Raw genomic sequence first — 24,462 nt, forward strand, 5'->3', positions numbered from 1 at the left:
TTTATTTGTCAATTGCCCAACCGTAATTTGTTCACCCAACATGCCGTTCGTCTTATGGGAGAGACACCTCTAGTGAACCGTGGACCCCGGTCCAATTCTCTTTACCGAAATACAATCCATCGCAATACTTGTTTCTACTCGTTTTCTCGCAAACAATCATCTTCCACACAATACGGTTAATCCTTTGTTACAAGCAAGCTCGGTGAGATTGACAACCTCACCGTTTCGTTGGGGCAAAGTAGTTTGGTTGTGTTGTGCAGGTTCCACGTTGGCGCCGGAATCTCCGGTGTTGCGCCGCACTACATCCCGCCGCCATCAACCTTCAACGTGCTTCTTGGCTCCTCCCGGTTCGATAAACCTTGGTTTCTTTCTCGAGGGAAAACTTGCTGCTGTGCGCATCATACCTTCCTCTTGGGGTTGCCCAACGAACGTGTGAAATACACGCCATCAAGCATCTTTTCTCGGCGCTCGTTGCCGGGAGATCAAGACACGCTGCAAGGGGAGTCTCCACTTCTCAATCTCTTTACTTTGTTTTTGTCTTGTTTTATTTTATTTACTACTTTGTTTGCTGCACTAAATCAAAATACAAAAAAAATTAGTTGCTAGTTTTACTTTATTTGCTATCTTGTTTGCTATATCGAAAACACAAAAAAATTAGTTTACTTGCATTTACTTTACTTATTTCATCATGTTTCCTTTTAATTTTACCACAAAGAACATACCGGTAGGACGTGGGTCTATAGTTGGGAGAAATAATATAGAAGAATTCTTCAACCATGTTAGTACCATTGAAAATTTTGAAGATAGACACTTGATAGATCTTGCTCCTACTTATGAAATTGCTGCTGCGCATTTAGTTCGCTTGTTGGAAACTAAATTTGTTAATCTTAATCCTATAATCCAACACATGTTTTTCACACTTGGTGATATGGAAGAAGGGGAAAAGAAAGATTTTGTTTTAGAAACCCTTCTTAGAGAATTTGGTGGTCTAGCAAGAGAAGCTAGAAAGGTGTTTGCTAAATTCAATATGCTTGGTTCTCCTACTAATTTTGTTAGTCTCCTTGAAAAGATGGATATGGATAGAATAAGATACACTAATAATATTGATGATGGTGGGGAGATCAAAGCACCAATACCATGCAAGCTCCTAGCTATGAATGATGCACTAGAAAATAATTATGCTTGGCTTGTTCCTGAAAATTTGTTTGATGAGAGTAGCACACCTAAGACTAATGAAAAGGAGATGCTAAAACTTATGTATCTAATATAATATGCCTAGTTGAGAAAACTCCACACCTCGCTGAGAATGCACCACCCTTCGATAATACTTGATACACACTTTCTGCGCCTAGCTGAAAGGCGTTAAAGAAAAGCGCTTATGGGAGACAACCCATGTTTTTACCTACAGTACTTTGTTTTTATTTTGTGTCTTGGAAGTTGTTTACTACTGTAGCAACCTCTCCTTATCTTAGTTTTGAGTTTTGTTGTGCCAAGTTAAGCCGTTGATAGAAAAGTAAGTACTAGATTTGGATTACTGCGCAGTTCCAGATTTCTTTGTTGTCACGAATCTGAGCCCACTGCCCTGCAGGAAGCTCAGAAAATTATGCCAATTTACGTGCATGATCCTCAGATATGTACGCAACTTTCATTCAATTTGAGCATTTTCATTTGAGCAAGTCTGGTGCCATTTTAAAATTCGTCAATACGAACTGTTCTGTTTTGACAGATTCTGCCTTTTATTTCGCATTGCCTCTTTCGCTATGTTGGATGAATTTCTTTGATCCACTAATGTCCAGTAGCATTATGCAATGTCCAGAAGTGTTAAGAATGATTGTGTCACCTCTGAATATGTCAATTTATATTGTGCACTAACCCTCTAATGAGTTGTTTCGAGTTTGGTGTGGAGGAAGTTTTCAAGGATCAAGAGAGGAGTATGATGCAACATGATCAAGGAGAGTGAAAGCTCTAAGCTTGGGGATGCACCCGGTGGTTCACCCCTGCATATATCAAGAAGACTCAAGCTGTTTAAGCTTGGGGATGCCCAAGGCATCCCCTTCTTCATCAACAAATTATCGTGTTCCTCCCCCGAAACTACATTTTTATTCGGCCACATCTTATGTGCTTTTTCTTGGAGCGTCGGTTTGTTTTTGTTTTTGTTTTGTTTGAATAAAATGGATCCTAGCATTCACTTTATGGGAGAGATACACACTCCGCTGTAGCATATGGACAAATATGTCCTTGGTTTCTACTCATAGTATTCATGGCGAAGTTTCTCCTTCGTTAAATTGTTATATGGTTGGAATTGGAAAATGATACATGTAGTAATTGCTATAAATGTCTTGGGTAATGTGATACTTGGCAATTGTTGTGCTCATGTTTAAGCTCTTGCATCATATGCTTTGCACCCATTAATGAAGAAATACATAGAGCATGCTAAAATTTGGTTTGCATATTTGGTTTCTCTAAGGTCTAGATAATTTCTAGTTTTGAGTTTGAACAACAAGGAAGACGGTATAGAGTCTTATAATGCTTTCAATATGTCTTTTATGTGAGTTTTGCTGTACCAGTTCATCCTTGTGTTTGTTTCAAATAAGCCTTGCTAGCCTAAACCTTGTATCGAGAGGGAATACTTCTCATGCATCCAAAATACTTGAGCCAACCACTATGCCATTTGTGTCCACCATACCTACCTATACTACATGGTATTTTCCAGCCATTCCAAAGTAAATTGCTTGAGTGCTACCTTTAAAATTCCATCATTCACCTTTGCAATATATAGCTCATGGGACAAATAGCTTAAAAACTATTGTGGTATTGAATATGTAATTATGCACTTTATCTCTTATTAAGTTGCTTGTTGTGCGATAACCATGTTTACTCGGGAACGCCATCAACTCATTGTTGAATTTCATGTGAGTTGCTATGCATGTTCGTCTTGTCCGAAGTAAGGGCGATCTACACCGAGTTGAATGGTTTGAGCATGCATATTGTGAGAGAAGAACATTGGGCCGCTAACTAAAGCCATGTTCCATGGTGGAAGTTTCAGCTTTGGACAAACATCCTCAAATCTCTAATGAGAAAAGAATTAATTGTTGTTGAATGCTTAAAGCATTAAAAGAGGAGTCCATTATCTCGTTGTCTATGTTGTCCCTGTATGGATGTCTAAGTTGAGAATAATCAAAAGCGAGAAATCCAAATGCGAGCTTTCTCCTTAGACCTTTGTACAAAGTGGCATAGAGGTACCCCTTTGTGATACTTGGTTAAAGCATATGTATTGCGGTGATAATCCAGTAGTCCAAGCTAATTAGGACAAGGTGCGAGCACTATTAGTACACTATGCATGAGGCTTGCAACTTATAAGATATAATTTACATGATGCATATGCTTTATTACTACCGTTGACAAAATTGTTTCATGTTTTCAAAATCAAAGCTCTAGCACAAATATAGCAATCGATGCTTTTCCTCTATGAGGACCATTCTTTTACTTTCAATGTTGAGTCAGCTTCACCTATTTCTCTCCACCTCAAGAAGCAAACACTTGTGTGAACTGTGCATTGATTCTTACATACTTGCTTATTGCACTTATTATATTACTCTATGTTGACAATATCCATGAGATATACATGTTACAAGTTGAAAGCAACCGCTGAAACTTAATCTTCTTTTGTGTTGCTTCAATACCTTTACTTTGAATTATTGCTTTATGAGTTAACTCTTATGCAAGACTTATTGATGCTTGTCTTGAAGTGCTATTCATGAAAAGTCTTTGCTTTATGATTCACTTGTTTACTCATGTCATACACATTGTTTTGATCGCTGCATTCTCTACATATGCTTTACAAATAGTATGATCAAGTTTATGATGGCATGTCACTCCGTAAATTATCTTTGTTATCGTTTTACCCGCTCGGGACGAGCAGTAACTAAGCTTGGGGATGCCGATACGTCTCCAACGTATCGATAATTTCTTGTGTTCCATGCCACATTATTGATGTTATCTACATGTTTTATGCACACTTTATATCATATTCGTGCATTTTCTCGGAACTAACCTATTAACAAGATGCCGAAGTGCCGCTGTCGTTTTCCGCTGTTTTTGGTTTCGTAAATCCTAGTAAAGAAATATTCTCGGAATTGGACGAAATAAAAGCCCGCAGGCCTATTTTCTCACGAAGCTTCCGAAGTCCGAAGGAGAGACGAAGAGGGGCCACGGGGCGCCAAACCCTAGGGCGGCGCGGCCCCCTCTGGCCGCGCCGGCCCCGTGGTGTGGGCCCCCGTGCCGCCTCTGACCTGCCCTTCCGCCTACAAATAGCCTCCGTGACGAAACCCCCAGCACCGAGAGCCACGATACGGAAAACATCACCGAGACGCCGCCGCCGCCGATCCCATCTCGGGGGATCCTCGAGATCGCTCCCGCACCCCGCCGGAGAGGGGAATCATCTCCCGTGAGGACTCTACACCGCCATGGTCGCCTCCGGAGTGATGAGTGAGTAGTCTACCCCCGGACTATGGGTCCATAGCAGTAGCTAGATGGTTGTCTTCTCCCCATTGTGCTATCATTGTCTGATCTTGTGAGCTGCCTATCATGATCAAGATCATCTATATGTAATTCTATATGTTGCGTTTGTTGGGATCCGATGAATAGAGAATACTTGTTATGTTGATTATCAAAGTTATGCTTATGTGTTGTTTATGATCTTGCATGCTCTCCGTTATTAGTAGATGCTCCGGCCAAGTAGATGCTTTTAACTCCAAGAGGGAGTACTTATGCTCGATAGTGGGTTCATGCCCGCATTGACACTCGGGACAGTGACGTAAAGTTCTAAGGTTGTGTTGTGCCGTTGCCACTAGGGATAAAACATTGATGCTATGTCTAAGGATGTAGTTGTTGATTACATTACGCACCATACTTAATGCAATTGTCCGTTGCTTTGCAACTTAATACCGGAGGGGGTTCGATGATAACCTGAAGGTGGACTTTTTAGGCATAGATGCACTTGGATGGCGGTCTATGTACTTTGTCGTACTGCCCAATTAAATCTCACTATACTCATCATGATATGTATGTGCATTGTCATGCTCTCTTTATTTGTCAATTGCCCAACCGTAATTTGTTCACCCAACATGCCGTTCGTCTTATGGGAGAGACACCTCTAGTGAACCGTGGACCCCGGTCCAATTCTCTTTACTCGAAATACAATCTACCGCAATACTTGTTTCTACCGTTTTCTCTCGCAAACAATCATCTTCCACACAATACGGTTAATCCTTTGTTACAAGCAAGCCTGGTGAGATTGACAACCTCACCGCTTCGCTGGGGCAAAGTAGTTTGGTTGTGTTGTGCAGGTTCCACGTTGGCGCCGAATCTCCGGTGTTGCGCCGCACTACATCCCGCCGCCATCAACCTTCAACGTGCTTCTTGGCTCCTCCCGGTTCGATAAACCTTGGTTTCTTTCTCGAGGGAAAACTTGCCGCCGTGCGCATCATACCTTCCTCTTGGGGTTGCCCAACGAACGTGTGAAATACACGCCATCGATAGCGGTCTATGTTCTTTGTCGTAATGCCCTAAGCATCTCATATTAGTGATATATGATCTTTCAGTGGAGATGTTGTGCGTATGGGAGATAACAACCCACGTGAGATCGTGGGCATTGGCTCCGTTCAGATCAAGATGCATGATGGCATGACACGCACACTAACAGATGTGAGACACATACCTGGCATGGCCAGAAATCTGATCTCTCTCAGTACACTTGATGTTGATGGGTACAAACACTCCGGTTCTCGCGGAGTTCTGAAGGTATCAAAAGGTTCTCTCGTTCACATGATAGGTGATATGAATTCTGCAAAGTTATATGTTCTTAGAGGTAGCACTTTGTCTGGTATTGTTGCTGCTGTTATTCCTGATGAACCTGGTAAAACTAATTTGTGGCATATGCGTCTTGGACATATGAGTGAACATGACATGGAAGAATTGCACAGGAGAGACCTGCTAGATGGCTGCAATTTGAGTAAGTTTGAGTTCTGTGAGCACTGCATTTTTGGTAAGCATAAAAGAGTTAAATTCAATGCTTCCGTTCATACCACTAAAGGGATTTTAGATTATGTACATGCTGATGTGTGGGGACCTTCCCGCAAGACTTCTCTTGGTGGTGCAAATTACATGCTTACTATCATAGATGATTACTCCGGAAAAGTGTGGCCTTTCTTTCCGAAACATAAATCTGATGTGTTTGATGCTTTTAGAAAGTGGAAAGTTATGGTAGAGAAGCAAACGGAAAAGAAAGTTAAATTGCTTCGTATCGACAATGGCATGGAGTTTTGTTCTACTCGTTTTCAATGATTATTGCAGCGACGAAGGCATTGTCGAGCACCACACCAACCCATATACTCCTCGGCGGAATGGTGTGGCGGAGAGGATGAACAGAACCATCATCTCCAAGGCTCGCTGCATGTTGTCTAATGCTGGTATGCATAGACGTTTCCGGGCTGAAGCAGCCTCCACCGCTCGTTACTTGATAAACGGGTCACCTTGTATTCCGCTTGATAAGAAAACCCCTATTGAGGTATGGTCCGGTTCACTCGCTGATTATTCACAGCTGAGAGTTTTCGGTTGCACTTGCTTATGCTCATGTTGATAATGGAAAGCTAGAGCCTAGGGCTGTTAAGTGCGTGTTTCTTGGTTATGGTTCGAGGAGTTAAGGCATACAAGTTATGGAATCCGGAAACTAAGAAAGTGTTGCATAGCAGGAATGTAGTCTTTAATGAGGTCTGTCATGTTTTATAAGAGTTCATCTACGGATGTTACCGATGCCGTTGATTTTTCCGATAATTCGATGATGAACAACGAGAGGATTAGCGTGCGAGTGGAGCACGCGGAGGAGAAAGAAAATGATGTTACTGAAAATGATAACACTGTTGTTCAGCACTCACCACCTGTTTTGCAGCAAACAAATAGTTCCATTGCTGTTGATAGACCGAGGCGTAATAAAGGTCCACGTCCTCGTTTAATTAAAGAATGTAATCTTGTTCATCATGCTTTGAGTTGTGCTGAACAAGTGGAGCATGATACTGAACCTGCTACATATACTGAGGCCGTTGCATCCGTTGACCGCGTGAAGTGGATTTCTTCTACGCAAGAGGAGATGCAATCGCTTTACAAGAATGACACAAGGGATGTTGTGCCCTTGCCTAAACAAAAGAAGGCTGTCCGCTGTAAGTGGATATTTAAAAGAAAGGAAGGTTTGTCTCCTAATGAGCCTCCGAGGTTTAAGGCAAGGTTAGTAGCAAAAGGTTTCAGCCAAATTCCAGGTATTGATTATAATGATGTATTCTCTCCGGTTGTGAAGCATAGTTCCATTCGTGCATTCTTTGGTATTGTGACTATGCATGATCTTGAGCTTGAGCAGCTAGATGTAAAGACTGCTTTTCTGCATGGTGAGCTTGAGGAGGAGATATACATGGACCAACCTGAAGGTTTTGTTGTGCCTGGTAAGGAGGATCTTGTTTGCAAGCTAAAGATGTCTCTTTATGGTCTGAAACAGTCTCCAAGACAATGGTATAAAATGTTTGATTCATTTATGCTTGCACATGAGTTTAAGAGATCTCAGTATGATAGATGTGTTTATATCAAGTTTGTTAATGGATCACCTATATACTTGCTGTTATATGTTGATGATATGTCGATTGCTGCCAAGAGCAAGAAAGAGATCACTACTTTAAAATCACAATTAAGTAGTGAATTTGAGATGAAGGATCTTGGTGCTGCTAAGAAAATACTAGGTATGGAAATTACAAGAGACAGAAAATCTAGTGTGTTATATCTTAGTCAGCAGAATTACATTCAGAAAGTTCTTCATCGTTTTAATATGCATGATGCAAAGTCCGTTAGTACACCTATGGCTCCTCACTTTAAATTGTCAGCATTGCAGTGTCCTAGTACTGAGGAAGATATTGAGTACATGTCACGAGTTCCATATTCTAGTGCTGTTGGTTCCTTGATGTATGCCATGGTTTGTTCTCGCCCTGATTTATCATATGCTATAAGTTTGGTCAGTCGATACATGGTTGATCCTGGTAAAGAACATTGGAAAGCTGTTCAGTGGATTTTCAGGTACCTTCGTGGCACATCCAAAGCTTGCTTGAAGTTTGGCAAGACCAGTGAGGGACTTGTAGGCTGTGTGGATTCAGATTTTGCCGCCGATTTGGATAAGAGAAGATCCCTCACAGGTTATATGTTCACTGTTGGTGGATGTGCTGTGAGTTGGAAGGCAACGTTACAATCTGTTGTTGCCCAATCTACGACCGAAGCAGAATATATAGCAATTAATGAAGCTTGCAAAGAGTCTGTTTGGTTGAAAGGTTTGTATGCTGAGCTTTGTGGACATGATTCTTGCATTAACTTGTTTTCTGACAGTCAAAGTGCAATATACCTTACTAAAGATCAAATGTTCCATGAGAGGACAAAACACATTGATATCAAGTACCATTATGTTCGCGACATTGTTGATCAAGGTAAACTGAAGGTATGCAAGATAAGTTCTCATGATAATCCTGCTGATATGATGACAAAGACAGTTCATGTTTCCAAGTTTAAGCTTTGCTCGAGCTTGGTTGGTATAACTGTTTATCCAAGTGGCTGTTGGCGCCAGCAAATGTTTTTCTTTGTTGTTTAGGAGATTGTTGAAGTTCATGATACAAGATGGAATTTGTCTCAAGGTGGAGTTTGTTGTATTGTGATCGAAATTCATATATTAAAGGGAGGCTAACTTCTGACGAGCGGAGCGAGTACGGTACGGATCGTTGGCAACGCCTATATATACATCTTGTAAGCCGCCGGCTAGGGTTTATCAGATTATAAGATATCCCACGGCGTTTGTAAACACTCCTTGATATAGTGAAGTTTTGCTGGCCGGCGCCCGTGGTTTTTCCCCTTCTGTGTTGGAAGGGGTTTTCCACGTTAAATCTTGTGTCCCCTGCGTGTGTTCTTGTTTCGTTCTTCGTTATTTGCTTGTCGCTTTTATAACACGAGGCGCCTCCTCTTTAGAGTGCTCCACCGACAACACATCGAGATCCATTTGTTTACATCGCCTCCATCTCTATGGGCGTCGGAGACTACTAATCTTCATTTGGGTAACAGGGTTGGAGGAGCCTGACACGAAGCATTTTTTTCTAGGGCTTCCAGCATGAGGCCATCGACCACTATGGCGGCAAGAGTGTCGTGGGTGTCTGGTCCCATAGGTTCTTCGAGTTCTTCTTGTCTAGTGAAGGGGTATTGACGACAATGAGAATAAAGGTCCTTAAGACTCGGTGTTCTTCCTGAAGAGCGTCGAGGCTAGAGTTTAGATTCGATCACCAGACACTAGGTATAGCCTTATAGTGTCTGCCTATGGCAACTGAGGAGGGGATGATGTCGGGGATGGGGTAATCCCCTCATCCGACATGAGCATATCGCTACACCGTAGGCCCAGAGGTGGCATCGAGCATTGCTCACGACGCGTAATCGAGGGATGCTAAGGAAGATGGTGTCGAAAGTACTTATGTTTTATTTATTTTTCTTGTAAGAATATTCTTGCAAGGGCTAGTTTTAGATAATATATGATCTTAGGCTCTTTTTTTTTTTTGCAAAATTGATGGTTCGGTTTAGTGTGGCAGTATAAATTGGCGAGTTGGAGAAATGTCTTTCTTGTGTGTATATGGGAGATCCAGTGCACGATCTCACCATGTTTTATTGCATACCAATTCGATTGAAGATTCCAAAACACAATAACAATTGGAGTGAAATCGGCCAGTACGAATCAAGGGAGGAAACATGAACGCCAGCCCCCGTTCACGGAATATTGGCCTGGCTACCGCGAATTGGAGCATTTGGTGGCGCGCTCGATCGGCACCGGGAAAATCCCCGGATCAGCCCATCAGTCGACGGCTCGACGCGCGCTGCCGTCCACACAACAAACCACCGCCACCATATCCTCACTAACCCCGCCATCACCATGCTCGCCTCGCCACCGCCACCGCCACCGCCGCCGCGATGCCCCCCTCCCTCGCCGCCACGACGCTCCCCATCACCCCTTCACACCGCCCAGACCCCACCTCCTCCTCCTCCGTCCAGCTCCTCCGCTCGCTCGCGCGCTCCCGCCGCTCGCACCTCGCCCACCGCGCGCTCCTCCTCTTCCGCTCACTCCACGCCTCCCCGTCCCCACCGCCGCCGCACTTCTCTCTCCCCGCCGCGCTCTCCGCAGCCTCGTTCCTCGCCGCGCTGCCCGAGGGCCGCCAGCTCCACGCTCTCGCCGTCAAGCTCAACCTCGCCCCGGCCCACACAGTCGTCGCCAACTCCCTCCTCCACCTCTACGCCTCCTGCGGCCTCCCCGACGCCGCGCTCGCCCTCTTCCGCCACATCCCCGCCAAGTCCCTCGTCTCCTGGAACACCGCCATCGACGCCCTGGTCAGCAACGGCGACCACGTCGGCGCGCTCGAGCTCTTCCGCGAGATGCAGCGGGACGCAGTGGGCCTCGCCCCCGACGCCTACACCGTGCAGAGCGTCATCGGCGCGTGCGCCGGCGCGGGCGCGCTCTCGCTCGGGGTCTACGCGCACGCGCTGCTGCTACGGGAGCTCGGCGGCGGCGGCCACGGCCACGCCGTGTCCCGCGACGTGCTCATCAACAACTCGCTCGTGGACCTCTACGGCAAGTGCGGGGCGGCGGAGCTCGCGCGCCAGGTGTTCGACAGGATGCCCGACCGGGACATAACGTCCTGGAACGTCATGGTCCTCACGCTTGCCAACCACGGCCACGTGCGCGAGTCGTTGGAGCTGTTCGATCGGATGACACGGCTGGAGAATGTTGTGCCCAACGCCATCACGTTCGTCGCGGTTCTCAGTGCGTGCAACCATGGCGGGATGGTGGAGGACGGCAGACGGTACTTCGAGATCATGGTGACCGAGTACGGGATCAGGCCGAGGATCGAGCACTACGGCTGCATGGTGGACATCTTGGCACGAGCTGGGTTCATTGAAGAGGCCCTGGATGTTGTGTCTGCCATGAACTGCCGGCCTGATGCCATCATCTGGAGGAGCCTGCTTGATGCATGCTGCAAGCAGAATGCCGGGTCGGAGCTCAGCGAGGCCATGGCCAAGATGGCACTTGATGTTCCTGACGATGCTGTAAGTGGTGTCTACGTGCTGCTCTCCAGGGTCTATGCGTCCGCGCAGCGGTGGAACGACGTCGGCATGGTCCGGCGGTTGATGAGCGAGGAGGGTCTCAAGAAGGAGCCAGGGTTCAGCTCTATTGAAATGGATGGCTTGGTCCATCAGTTTGTCGCTGGCGACACGTCTCACCCTCTATCGGAGGACATATACATGAAGCTGGATGAAATTGAAGAGAGGCTTATATCGTCTGGATACAAGCCAGACTTATCAGAGGCTCGTATGGTTGCTGGCATGGACCATACCAAGGGCGCCGCGCTCCGTCTGCATAGTGAGCGCCTAGCCATATCTTTTGGCTTGCTCAAGGCAAGAGCCGGGGCACCTATTCGGATTCTGAAGAACCTGAGAGTGTGCAAAGATTGCCACACTATCAGCAAGCTCGTATCAGAGCTGTATGGTGTTGAGATCATCGTCAGAGACCGGATTCGGTTTCACCATTTCAAGGATGGGGTATGTTCATGCAAAGACTACTGGTGATCCTTAAGCCATGATATATGCAGAGAGGTTGCGCTGCTGTTTGACTATTGAACAGAAGAGAAAGTGTACCTCTGTAGGCACTCGGCGCCAAGTGAACTGAGTGTTCGGTGCTGAGATAGTTCTTTCTTGTTGTAGGTTGTCAAGATCGACTGGTCAATTAAACAGAATATTATAGGATATGTGACAACTACATTGACCCGATAAGAAATATGAGATCAGTCGGTCAAATGTGTATGAATTGGATTTGAGTAATTCCCCAAGTCCACTTGTATATGGAATTGCAATCATTAGAAAGGAAGGTTGAAATCATCATAGAAATGAACTACTGTATTCAACACGAGTGCATGCTTTCACTCGACGATCAATAATCCAAGTCTCCAGTTAAGCCTCCACAGTATGGACAATCACCGGGCTCCGCACCTGGCGTTCACCGTCGGACCACACGACAGCAGCCGAGAAATACTCGTTCCCGTTGTGCAGCGCGCCAGATACCGTCACGGTGAAGGAAGCCTCCTCGGCGAAACGGCGACAACAGTTTGACCAGGCCGCGAGCCTACAATCTTGGCGACGTACACGGATCCAGGCACGCCGACGTTGGTGACGCTGCGCGGGAAGCGGGCGGTGAAGTTCTTCCCCGGCACGGCGTGGAAGGCCATCGTCGGGTAGTTGAGGTCGGCGGCGGACCCTTTACGGCCGCCGTGGCAGGTCGTGGCGTCGTCAGAGCCGGTGACGAGCCGGAGCTGCGTGGAGTTGTACCCCTGGGCGCACAGCATGCGCACGTAGTCGCCCTCGCGCGCGTCGTACACGAGGCCCGGGTCCCGCGCCTGCGCCGGGTTGAGTTGCCCCGCGCCATATGTGAGCTCGGCGCCGCCGCGGTTGCGTGACGGGTCCATTGGAGTTGCTGCAAGCACACGCCGCCGATGTGCAAGTCACTACATTTGGGAATGAAAGACACGAGAGAGCGCATGCGCATTGATTGAATACCTGTGGTGATGAGAGCTGACATGATCATCGCCGGCGACCAGTCAGGGTGGAAGGACTTGACGTAGGCCGCGGCGCCGGTCGCGTGGGGGCACGCCATGGACGTGCCCGAGTCGATGTTGTACGCCACGCTTCTCCCGGCCACCAGTGACAGCGGTGACCACGCCGCCAGGATGTCGATCCCCGGTGCCGACAGGTCAGGCTGCAACGTCCATACAAATGCATGAGCACCAGAATTGGCATCCTCAACTGTGAAATAAGCCATTGATTGTGCCTGATTGATCAGCTAACAACCTTCAAGATCCCAGGAGTAATCGCGTTGGGACCTGGAGAAGAGAACCCGGCCACGATGGGGGCTTCAGAGTCGAAGGCTGCCTCGCTGGTGTGGATGGTGCCCACAGGATTACTGAAGAAAACATCAAGATGTTTCTCCATTTCAGCTCTGCAAAACGGAATTTGTCTGGCTACTAGGCTGATAATCATACCGGGTTCTGTTTACGTAGGCCAAGATTCCATTGAACTGATCCTGGGTAACCATGACGCCAGGGAGGGTCACCTGCCACGCCACGTCGGGCTCGTAGGTGACCATGACTACGCCGGCAGCGCCGACGACGGCCGGGCCGCTGCCATTGTTCCAAGAGGCGCAGAGCAAGATCTTCCCCTTGTATGACCGTCCTGCCACGGTCAGTGACTCTGGTTCACAAGAACTGCATCATTGGACGACATGTTAAACCAACAATACGAACATGATCCCCGTACAGCTAAAAATCAGTTTATGTTACCCGTTGATTGGGTGAATAAGTGGAGCTTTCTTCAGCTTGGGGAAGAAATTAATGGAGACCCCCTGTATCAGAAGAACATGTAAAAAAAATATGGGACTACCTTGCGAAATGTTCCTTTTGCGAAGTTTCAGTAGCATGTCTCAGTGTCCCACTTACCACGATCGTCTTGCCGTTTCCCAGCACCAGCTTGTCGACGAGCCGGCGGTCGGTGCTGCTGGCGGCGACGGACAGTATCCACGGCGCGACGTTGCTGACGCGCCCGCCGTCCAGCCCGGAGTTCCCGGCCGCGGCCGAAGTGAGCACCCCGCCCCTCATAGCGTGGAACGAGCCGATCGCGGCCGCGTCCTCGAAGTACCGGACCGGCAGCTTGCTTCCGATGGAGAAGGAGATCACGTCGACGCCGTCGGCCACCGCGTCGTCGAACGCCGCAAGCATGTCCGCGTCGCTGCACGAGTCCTCCCAGCATACCTTGTAGATGGCGAGTCTGGCGCCCGGTACGGCGCCGCGAGCCGTGCCTGCAGCCAGGCCGCCGAGGCTTATGTTGCTCACCACCCGGCCCGCCACGGTCGACGCCGTGTGGGTGCCGTGGCCGACGGTGTCCACCGGTGACAGCCCCTCCGTGGATCCGTGACGGTACGCGCGAGCACCGATGATCTTGCTGTGCATTCGTCGATCAATTAGGAGTGCACCGGCGTGCATAATTGCATATGGCAACAAGAAATGGTCATGGCAAGAAGGGAACGGCGGCTGAGCAGTACTTGTTGCACGTGAAGTTATGGCAGGCGCCCTTCCACCTGCTGGGCGGCGGGCCGAAGCCCTCGTCGGAGAAAGTCGGGGAGTCCGGCCACAACCCGGTGTCGAGCATGCCGATGATGACGTCTCCCTCGAGCTCAAGGCTTTGCTTTGACGTCTTAGGGAAGCCTAGGAAGTCCCATGATCTTGTCGTTAGAGGGCGCCGGTGCGTTCTGCTCCGGAAGATGGACACGACACCCTCCGTGCCTACCAGGTCAAAGCCATGCGGAGATTCAGTGCATTCAGCGACACAGCTAGGCAAAATGTTCAGCGACAGATCTATCTGGAATCAACTGTTTTTTGTATCGAAATTTTGAAGGAGCAAAGGTTACTCATACCATATCTAAGATACTTCAAATCACATTACGTGAAATAATTGCAAGAGGCCCCAGAGTTTGCAGTATATTTTTGAAGTACCTTCATATTTGTACGTAAAAAAATGAGCATGTAAAATAATTATACATACTACCTATTAATTTGCAAGTATACTACCAAAATAGTCTTACATACTCCTTTCGTTCCAAATTAATTGTCACAGTTTTGGTCAAATTTGATCTAAATACATACGTATCTAGACACATTTCAATATGTTCATTGGCTCATTTTGAAAATAAAAAAGTTACATCAATTTTTTATTTTTTTGGAAGTTGTTCAGCGGGTTTCCCCACTGTCTATTTTTTTAATTGAAATTATGGAACTGTACAAAAAAAAGTCTAACTGTACATGAAGGAGCTAGACATTAGCTCGAAAAGAGAGCGCTCTAGCAAAAAACAACATATATGGAATAATTGGAATACTTCATATTACATATACATACTCTTAGTCCTATATTTTGTAAAACATACATAGATGTAACTACACTTGGGAAGTAGTATTAATATGTATTTATAAAACCAAATAGCTATATGATGAAAATATATTTCATCGCGGAAAGAAGTCCACATACCACCAAAAATATCATGTTTCGTGCGCAGGACTTCGTCAACTTAAAATTTTGAGTCTCATGATGACAGATTTGTGGTGAATTTGATTAAAAAGGTACAATGCTCCTTAAAAGTCCCATAGATGAAACTTCTATACAACTGGATTGGTGTCAATGCTAATAAAAATAGAAGGCCATGTTTGCAAAATAAATATGGTAGCAGTTGGGGCCAGGTTCCAAAAAATCCTCTCTCCGGTTTCATAAGGGTTTTGGGTGTTGGTTGCGAAGTAAATAAAAAGTGACTTTTTTAGTGAGAATAACAGACATTAACATATCCAAAAAAAAAGGTTCTCTGATCTAGACGGCATGGTGATTTGCAGAGCATTACCGAAGAGCTTTTGTTTCTCGTCTTCTGTTAGCCTGGCTGCGAATCCACTTAGGCTCCTCTGGTAACTGTAGATGATCCTCTCGTGAGCGGAGCTGCAAACAAGGTATATATAGACGATACATAAAGCACAAACTTAGGCCCAGTTCCTTCATCCGGTGTCACTGGTTTAGTAGAACATTGGATCTTGGTAACAAGGATCCTGACCTGTCGTCGAGGACCCTGTTGAGCAGCTCGTGGTGGGCAGCAGAGAAGCCTAGTCTACCCTCCGACGACGGCGACTCCCCCACCGATCGATGCCCCATGTACACGATGTATACCTGCACGCAGAACTCCACTTACTTACGGGCTTACGGTTCTTGATGCATGGTTACTGTGCACATATACGCAAAATGTCCGTGAGGTTTGATCTGACCTGTCTCCCATCGCCGTCGCCGCCGATCTGATCAGAAGCATGCAGGCTGGTCACGGCGGAGATCAGGAAGATGATGGCGGCAAGGATGGGAAATGAGGGTGCCATGAGTGCGCCGGCGACGCCGGCCATTGCTAGTCTCTCTTTTCCGTACGTATGATCGTGGATTACGTTTGAGACTGACAGTGTGAGTGTATTTGTACAGCAGGCAGAACGTAGCTTTGGATACGACGGCAGGCAAGCGACGTCCCAGCTGGATCACTGGATTATGCTATGTACGTGTCCAGTCGTCTCGCGAGCTTCGCTTGCACCGGAGCATTTCTTGGTGTCCTCTGGTGCGTGAAGAAACGGTAAAACGATGCAGTGTCCATCGCCTCATTGGTGCCTACGCCCGAGAGGTTAGTTCAGCACGTACTCTGCGTTGGATTTAAATCCCATCCTTTTATTGTATCTATCTATGCTAAACCAAAAGGATCAGGTCTAATCTCCTTACACGTTGGAACAAATCCGGATAGTTGTCGGAAATTCAATTCGGCTCCGGAGCCGTATGCTCCCCCACCAATTTTTTTCTTCTGATTTATAAGAAAATCAATAAAAAAAATCGCATGTACATCTCGATAATTTATGTACGTTTGTACAGTTTCACGAAAAATCGATATTTTTTGTGGTCGATGTAAAAAAGATAAAACATGTCTCACAAAAACCTTATTTTTAGCACCAAATTTTATCTTTTTTACATAGCCATTTTTCATGAAAAAACTTTGTACACACGTAACATGTGAAGACGTACACTTTAATTTTTTATTTAGATTTGTTGACATTTCAATATAAAGGTAGCATATGCACCCAAGAGTCAAAACATCACTCCCGATAGTTGTATAGTACATAGTTTGGTTTCTTTATGCCTTGATTATTTTTAGTGTATTTAAAATGCATTTTAAGGGATTAGAGGGGGCAAACAACACAAAATACTTTCACCTTATTGCAAATGGAAAACATAGGAGAAAAAAATCTTTTAGTTACAACAAGAAGAAGGAACAGTTATTGGTCAAGCAAATTTTAAAAGCTACATCCCTGGTTTCTACAAGGGATTTTTCGGTGACCTGAATAGTTTCTCTTTGGTAGAAAGCGAGATTAAAGATATCACGCAGTTATCCGCTGTGGAAAATAGTATTCTTCCAGCGGATATGATGAAAAGGAAGCCATGATGCTATTATGCAAAAGAAGAAAAATAAAGCACCATGTCCAGATGGTTTTCCAACTGAGTTTTATCGAACTTTTTAGTAACCTATTAAATTTGATCTTATATGTTTGTTTAACAGTTTCCAGCAAGGGGAATTACCTCTCCTCCACCTAAACTACGATACCATCATTCTGCTTCCTAAAAAATGAAAACACGATTCAAATTCAGGAATATAGATCTATTTGTTTGATGAATGTAAGCTTCAAAATTTTACTAAGGTTGGCACTAATCTCGTGACTAAGGTTGCACATTTAGTTATCATGCCCACCCAAACTGCCTTCATGACAGGGAGGCACATTTTAGAAGGGGTGCTCATTTTGCATGAAACGAATCCATGAACTTGATAGGAAGAAAATGGATGGGGTTTTGCTTAATATCGATTTTAAAAAAGCGTACGATAAGGTTAGATGGCCTTTTCTTACAGCAGGTGTTGCCTATGAAAGGTTTTTATCCGAAATGGCGTAAATGGATTGACGATTTTGTTAGTAGAGGGAGCGTGGCTATGGAAGTCAATGATGACATAGGTCATTATTTGAGGACCCATAAAGGCTTAAGAAAAGGTGATCCGCCGCCACCAATGTTATTTTAACCTGATTGCGGATACATTGGCAATTTTAATAGTCAGGGCAAACAAAGACAACCAGGTTGAGGGTCCGATTCCGCATTTAGTTGATGGGGGATACGTTTCCATTTTGCAGTATGCCGATGATAAAATTATTTTTATGAAGCATGATATTAAGAAAGCACATTATATGAAACTCGTTCTTTGTATTTTCAAACAACTATGAGGTCCGAAATACTTTCACAAGAGTAAAATGTTTTGTTTGGTAAAGCTCAGGACGCACAAGAGGAGTATATAATTTTTTTTGGTTGCAAGATAGGTTCTTTCCTAGTGAGATATTAGGTATTCCCATTCACTTTAGGAAATTAAACAATGGTGAATGGAAGCCCATTGAGGATCACTTTGAGAGAAAACTCGCGGGTTGGGTGGGAAAACTTCTCTCTTAATTGTATCAGCTGGTTCATGTTAATTGGGTGCTAACTAGTCTTCACATTTTTATGTTATCCTTTTTTGAAATACCTATAGGGGTACATAAAAGACTGGATTTTTTTAGATCAGGATTTTTCTCGCAAAGTGATGGCCACAAGAGAAAAAAATAGACTTACTCGATGGAAAATTATTTGCCATCAAAAGGATGAAGGGGGATTGGGAGTGAATATTTCAGATATGAAGAATAAGTGTTTATTGAGCAAATGTCTCTTTAAGTTAAGGACGAAGCAAGGAGTTTGGGAGGAGATACTTTAGAACAAATACCTTCACTCCAAATGTTTGTCTCAAGTAATGGTGAAGTCCTTGGATTCTCCCTTTTGGAAAGGACTTATGAAAATAAAAGATGAACTTTTTGATCGTGGTTCTTTCACCGTAGGAGACCGTGAGATCACTAGGTTTTGGGAAGATATGTGGTTAGGGGATAATCCGCTTGCTAATCAATATCTATCTTTACATAATATAGTCCAAAGAAAACAAGTTTTATTGGCTAATTTCATGGATCATGTGCCTCTAAATGTAGTTTTTACACATGCGCTGGCCGGTGGTACAACCCATAGATGGACTCATTTAGTGTTGTGTTTGATGTCTATTCAGCTAACCACACAACCTGATACGTTCTCTTGGAAGTTAACACCATCAGGTTTCTTTACTGTCAAATCACTATACCTTGATTTTATGAATGATCATATGTCATTTCACTATAGTCCAAAGAAAGTATCTTCGGAAGATGAAAGTACCACTGAACTTAAGGATCTTCATGTGGTTTATTCATCGTCCTGTCCTTATGACAAATAAGTTAGAATGGTAGTAGTAGAAATGATGTTATTGTAATCAAGATGGATCGATATAACATTTATATTGAGTGACCGCTAGAAAATTTTGTATGGCGCGTAGTGTAAACGTCGGTTAACATTATCCCCCAAAGAACATCACTAATCTTGTTTTGGTAATTGCCTAGCGGGTGTGGTTAAAAAACATAGAGTGCAAATTCGAGTTTGTGTTTGCGCTTTACTTTGGGCCATTTAGAATGTGAGAAATGATTATATCTTTAACAAGACAAAATATACTTCTTTTATGCAGGTTATTCATCTTGCTACTCATTGCATCCGTACATGGTCTTACCTATCACCAATGAAGAAGCGTAAGGATATATACATGTAATGCAACTAGCATTTTGACTTTAGATTAACACGACATTGCAGAGTCAAGTCATGTTATCTTTTATCTTCTTATGGTTGATACATGTGTCGGCAACCCTATGTGACCCATGATGCATTCTATTGTAAAACTAACATTATTTCAGTAAGGAAATAAAAGTCCGCATGCATCTACCAAAGCAGATGCTGAGGCTAGATGCCTCCGTATCGAAAAAAGGAATTAGAGGGGATCATTCGGGTGAAGACTGTTAGAGATACCGGCCAGATCTCACACATTGCATACCATCTTACTTACACATAGCTGGTTAGGAGTATTTCTTGTGCAATAACGTTGTAATTGTGACTACGATCCAAGTCGATCTGCGCCTTATATTCATGTACATAATGATAAGGAAACGATATTGAGGCGTGCATTGAGTGGCCAGAGTTTTGCACTACCGTGTGTTATCAGAGAAGGCTAACTATTAGACCTAGCCGACCCCAAACCCTAAAACCCTAACCTAAACCTCCTTCCCTCGCCACCTTGACTACCGACGAGATCGTACCAAAAAAAATCAAGCTCAGAGCTAGGGGCGAAGTCCTCGACGCCCACGAGGCTGACCTCGCGTGCCAACAAGCCACCGCCATTGAGGAAAAATGAAAGGCGACAGCCACTGCCAACCCCAATCTCATCCCTAGATACTCTACCTAGGAACCTAGCCCATCCACATATGCCACCTCCATCAAGCTCAAGATCTCGATCACCCTCAACCTCACCGGCTCCAACTAGTGGGAGCTCTTCCTCATTGCCATCGACATATACAACCTCCTCACATGTCATCAGCACCGCCAACACCATGCCCTCTGGCACATAACCCACATGGAACTAGGGGCACAACTACTTCACAATCACTAGCACAAAACCGATCTTTAGATTTGGTTCTCCACCATGGGCCGGTGGCAATATTCCAATCTGGATCTAAGCGATAGTTGCTATTGATACGGTCTTTTACATATGGTTTCCATGCGGACTTGGAAAATAATCATGTGGGCGGTTTTTATATTGGACCGCCTCTAAAAATATATTTTGGGAGTCTAGCGGTATATCACCTTAAAAAAAGGTTATTAGATACTATCCAAATATGTAGTTAAAGGGGTGTTTTTATGGTTAAGGAATCATTTAGGACAGAATGACAGTCATCGTGTCTATTGCATCAATAAAAGATGTACCACGAATTGTTTGGTCCATGGTGGATGAGTGGTCAATAGCCACAGATTTTTGGGTCGCGTAGATTGATTTTGGCATGCCGTTGATTGTTGATGTCCTGGCAATTGACAAGTGGAAGACACCGTTAACTAGCTAGTAACATCGTCGTCTGGTTGAAAATCCATGGTAGATGACATTCCCACCCAAAGCGTACTACTGATTTAATAGGTTGGGCCCATATAAGAGCTATTATTTAATATGTCGCCTATTGGACTTTAACCGGGGTGGCCTACCTACGACATTCTAAGCTTGATGTGTCGGCCGCCTAAGGCCTATTAAGCGTAAAAAAAATCCATCCCATTTAAGCTCTATTAAGATTAAGCGGGTTGACCAATCTAAGAGTTATTATTTTAAGCGGGCCAGTCCATGTAAGGCCTACTGAGGCAGAATGGGTTGGCCCGCCAGCGGTCTCGTAAGGCTAAGTGGGCCAACCCACCTACAGCTTGCTAAAAGTTGATGGGTCTTCCAACTTAAACCTTCTAAACAATATTGGGCTGGCCCGCCCAAGTCTACTAGTTTAAACAAGGTGCCCCACCTAAAGCCTACTAAGATTAAGTGGGCCTCCCACATAAGGCCTACTGATGTTAAACGGTAGGCCCATCTAAGGCCTACTTTGTTTACGTGGGCTGACCCGTCAATTCTCATTACAACAACTAGCAACATCCCATTAATACTAGACGAGAAGTCCGACCCGACCCAGTTACGGCGGCATGTTAGTGTTCGCGGTATCACATGCCGACACATTCAAAGGTCACTTCAGCTCTTCATTTCGCTCATTAATTGTGCCCCATTAATGGCCAATTAACGTAATGGCATATTGTTGTCGAACATGCTTTTTGCCCCGATAGGCTTATTTAGGACAAGCACCAACATGTGATTATTACGAAACAATGCATAAATTTCTAATATAAATTAACTAAATATTATATCATTTGCAAACTTTTGAGAAAATTTTGCATATCATTGAAAGATATTTAAACGCAACATTACACTCATGTGGGAGACCATCAATAATGCCAATGTGACTTCTCGTCCATTGGTTTATTTCGTTGAGTTGTCTAGTTGTTTCCTCTCTTTCTGCCAGTGGTTAAGCATGAGAACTTCCAAACAAGACATCCAGTGTTACTACTGCTCTATGAAAAAGGCATCAACGCTTGATGTTAGAGTTCACCCTTTTGCCTTATATCAAACCAAGCGAGAAGTCTAAACTAAGTCAAACGTGAATAGGAAACTGAGCAGACAAACTACAATATCCATTGTAAATGAATTTGAAACGCATCATTTATCAAATATTACAAAACAAAACAGTCAATCGACGTGGCCCATACAGACCAACCTAATTAGAGTGTGGGGCAAACATGTATATAATGAACCAATGGAGAAAAGATTATATGCCTTGTAAATTAGGCGAATACATTTGTAGTTGGAGAAAAGAAGATGGAGATGTAGCTAAAAGTAGACGACAAGCTTGCCTACAGAAAAAGCGTTAGCTTCCAACTGCTCCTTGCTAGGAGCCCATGACAGAATGTGTCCCATACATACATGTATTTGAATATTTTACAATTGTGTGCTTTATAGACTAGTACTAGATGGACCATGCGCGCTTTGATGCGCCATTTTGGCTGCTTGCATTTATTTCTCTATCATGTTATGCTCGTTAGGCTGCATCACAACAACTTGCCATACTTTTTTATCTCTTTATCATATAGGTTTTGTTGAACGCACTGCCCCTATCTCAAGCTTGCAAATTCTATTTTTGGTAGACGGAAAATATCAAATAACTAAACACAAGTAGGCAACCAATTGTATTCCGACGCATAAAATTCACAAAATAGCAAAGCAACTAAAAGAAAAGAAACCTAAAGCTGACTACATTTACACAATGATTATTTGCTGACCCCTCTCCTAGAGCCGCATCCGACAGAATTACTTCGATTTCCATGCAAATTATCTGCCAATTCATTTACCTACTAAGTACACAACAAGTTCTGCTAATCAGCTATAGTAGCTTCACATGGTCTAGGCATAGCTTCAGTTTGTAAGGCATCTAAAGCTATACTTGTCTTCCCAGCTGCAACAGCTATAACACATCTATTTTCACCTGTGATGATCACAACCCAGCCTCATAATCATTAATGCAGGATATGCCACCTCTTGGATGTTGATGTTCACTCGCAACAGCTACTATGTTTTCCTCTCATGCATTTTCTCTTGGCTTTCACATTCTACCCTCTTCTACTGCTTACTGCTTGTTGAGCAGCAATATATGTGCCGATTTCTTCCAGCTCTTTTCAGATTAAGCGCAACTTCTTAACCGAGAAACTACAGGAAATCGAATAAACCGGCATCAGAAAATCACACGATACACGGGGAGCCAAGAGCAAGTTCAATCCATGGAGATTTAAGTACTCATACGTTATTTTATATATATATCACAGAAAACTACATATGTAGGCACGAAAGAAAGTGTAAGAATAGTATAAATGCCAACGCTTGCTCCAATATCCAGGGCACAAGAAAGCAAAATACATAACATTTAGTTTTAAATAAGGTGTAACAAAAGTGAGATTCGAAATAAATATTATAAATATTATGCTGAATATAAGCATACAACTGCACCCCGAGTTCGTGTATAGGTTTGTATATTGGAGTGTCACAACTTTAATCAAGAACACATCTTCATCACTTTCATATGTTGACTTAATATTTTGAACAGTTAGGCACACATTATCATCCATACCAACAAAGGTGATGTTCTCAGAACTATAGCTTATAAAAATTTCATACTAACCGAAAATCATACACGAATGAGCAACTTTATGAAATGCATTTATCTCCATTAGCATAGATACGAATTTTAGAGTTGCTAAGTTGAAGTTGTGGGGTGATCAAGGCACTATAAGAATATATTATGGCATATTCTGTTGGATTATTAGGCAATTTTCGTGTGAGTTTAATTACCGAAAGCAACATTACAGATGCACAAGCATACTTAACCAAACACATCAGACTAAGCACATGCATCAGATCTGAACATGGAACAAGTAGCAGTGCAAGGTAGGAGAGGAAAAGCACGTACATCGCGACCGGGAAGGTCACACCAGTAGCAGCACCACCACCATGGGAGTTGTTGATGTCGCCCATGGTGTAGTCGGATCTGTCGATGAAGCAGCCAAACCATCGAAGAAGAAGACGAACAACAGCGAGCAGTCGCGCCGAGACGCTCCCCAAAAACCTTATCGCTCGTCTCCCGGTGCAGGATCTCAACGGACGGAGTTTCGGATGACTGCTCTCCCGGACGGCTGTGCACGCAGTCGCCGGGATGGGGAAGACTAGAGAGTAGCACAACTAAAGGAACTTCGCGAGAGAGATCTAAAAGCACTGTTCTCCACATCTGATCGGTCTCCTTGTATAGCCTGGGAGGAGAGCCGCCCCGACCGCGTTGACACGCGTAGGAAGCCAGGGACACGCGGCGAGCATGCACATGCAGGTCGACACGTACCCAACTCAGTTGGTTCACCAAGAAAAAATTTAGGCTTCCTTGAGTGTGTCTCGAACTCGAACTCGAGTCACGAAACGCGACGTGCGTGCGTGACGTGTGATACGTCTCAAACGTATCCATAATTTCTTATGTTCCATGCTACTTTTATGACAATACTCACATGTTTTATACACACATTACATCATTTATATGCATTTTCCGGCACTAACCTATTGACAAGATGCCGAAGCGCCGGTCCTCGTTTTCTGCTGTTTTTTGGTTTCGTAAATCCTACAAAGGAAATATTCTCGGAATTGGACGAAATCAA

The 24,462-nt window shown here is 44.4% G+C and overlaps 2 protein-coding genes across 2 annotated transcripts; one reads left to right on the forward strand and one right to left on the reverse strand.

The window, feature by feature from the left end:
* Positions 1-10,032: 10,032 nt before the first annotated feature.
* Positions 10,033-11,994, forward strand: LOC124678169 (pentatricopeptide repeat-containing protein At1g59720, chloroplastic/mitochondrial-like). Its single transcript, XM_047214084.1, has one exon. It carries the CDS (start codon positions 10,033-10,035, stop codon positions 11,680-11,682), a length of 1,650 nt encoding a protein of 549 aa, XP_047070040.1. The 3' UTR covers positions 11,683-11,994.
* Positions 11,995-12,063: 69 nt separating this feature from the next.
* LOC124672461 (subtilisin-like protease SBT4.9) lies at positions 12,064-16,088 on the reverse strand. The gene is made up of 11 exons (XM_047208684.1): positions 15,960-16,088; positions 15,752-15,864; positions 15,548-15,639; positions 14,204-14,444; positions 13,602-14,103; positions 13,446-13,507; positions 13,149-13,370; positions 12,958-13,105; positions 12,667-12,865; positions 12,240-12,583; positions 12,064-12,192 (listed from the first exon to the last, which is right to left on the reverse strand). The coding sequence occupies exons 1-11, from the start codon at positions 16,086-16,088 to the stop codon at positions 12,064-12,066; spliced, it is 2,181 nt and encodes a 726-aa protein (XP_047064640.1).
* Positions 16,089-24,462: the final 8,374 nt, after the last annotated feature.

The sequence above is a fragment of the Lolium rigidum genome, chromosome 7 (genome assembly GCF_022539505.1).
Source record: "Lolium rigidum isolate FL_2022 chromosome 7, APGP_CSIRO_Lrig_0.1, whole genome shotgun sequence".
Classification (NCBI taxonomy): Eukaryota; Viridiplantae; Streptophyta; class Magnoliopsida; order Poales; family Poaceae; genus Lolium; species Lolium rigidum.

Bases quoted from the DNA above. Each gene is read 5' to 3' on its own strand.
- LOC124678169 (XM_047214084.1), top strand. From the start codon at position 10,033: ATGCCCCCCTCCCTCGCCGCCACGACGCTCCCCATCACCCCTTCACAC.
- LOC124672461 (XM_047208684.1), bottom strand. From the start codon at position 16,088: ATGGCCGGCGTCGCCGGCGCACTCATGGCACCCTCATTTCCCATCCTT. The intron at 15,865-15,959 runs GTCAGATCAAAC...TTCTGCGTGCAG, and splicing joins GCGACGGCGATGGGAGACAG to GTATACATCGTGTACATGGG. The intron at 15,640-15,751 runs GTCAGGATCCTT...CCTTGTTTGCAG, and splicing joins AACAGGGTCCTCGACGACAG to CTCCGCTCACGAGAGGATCA.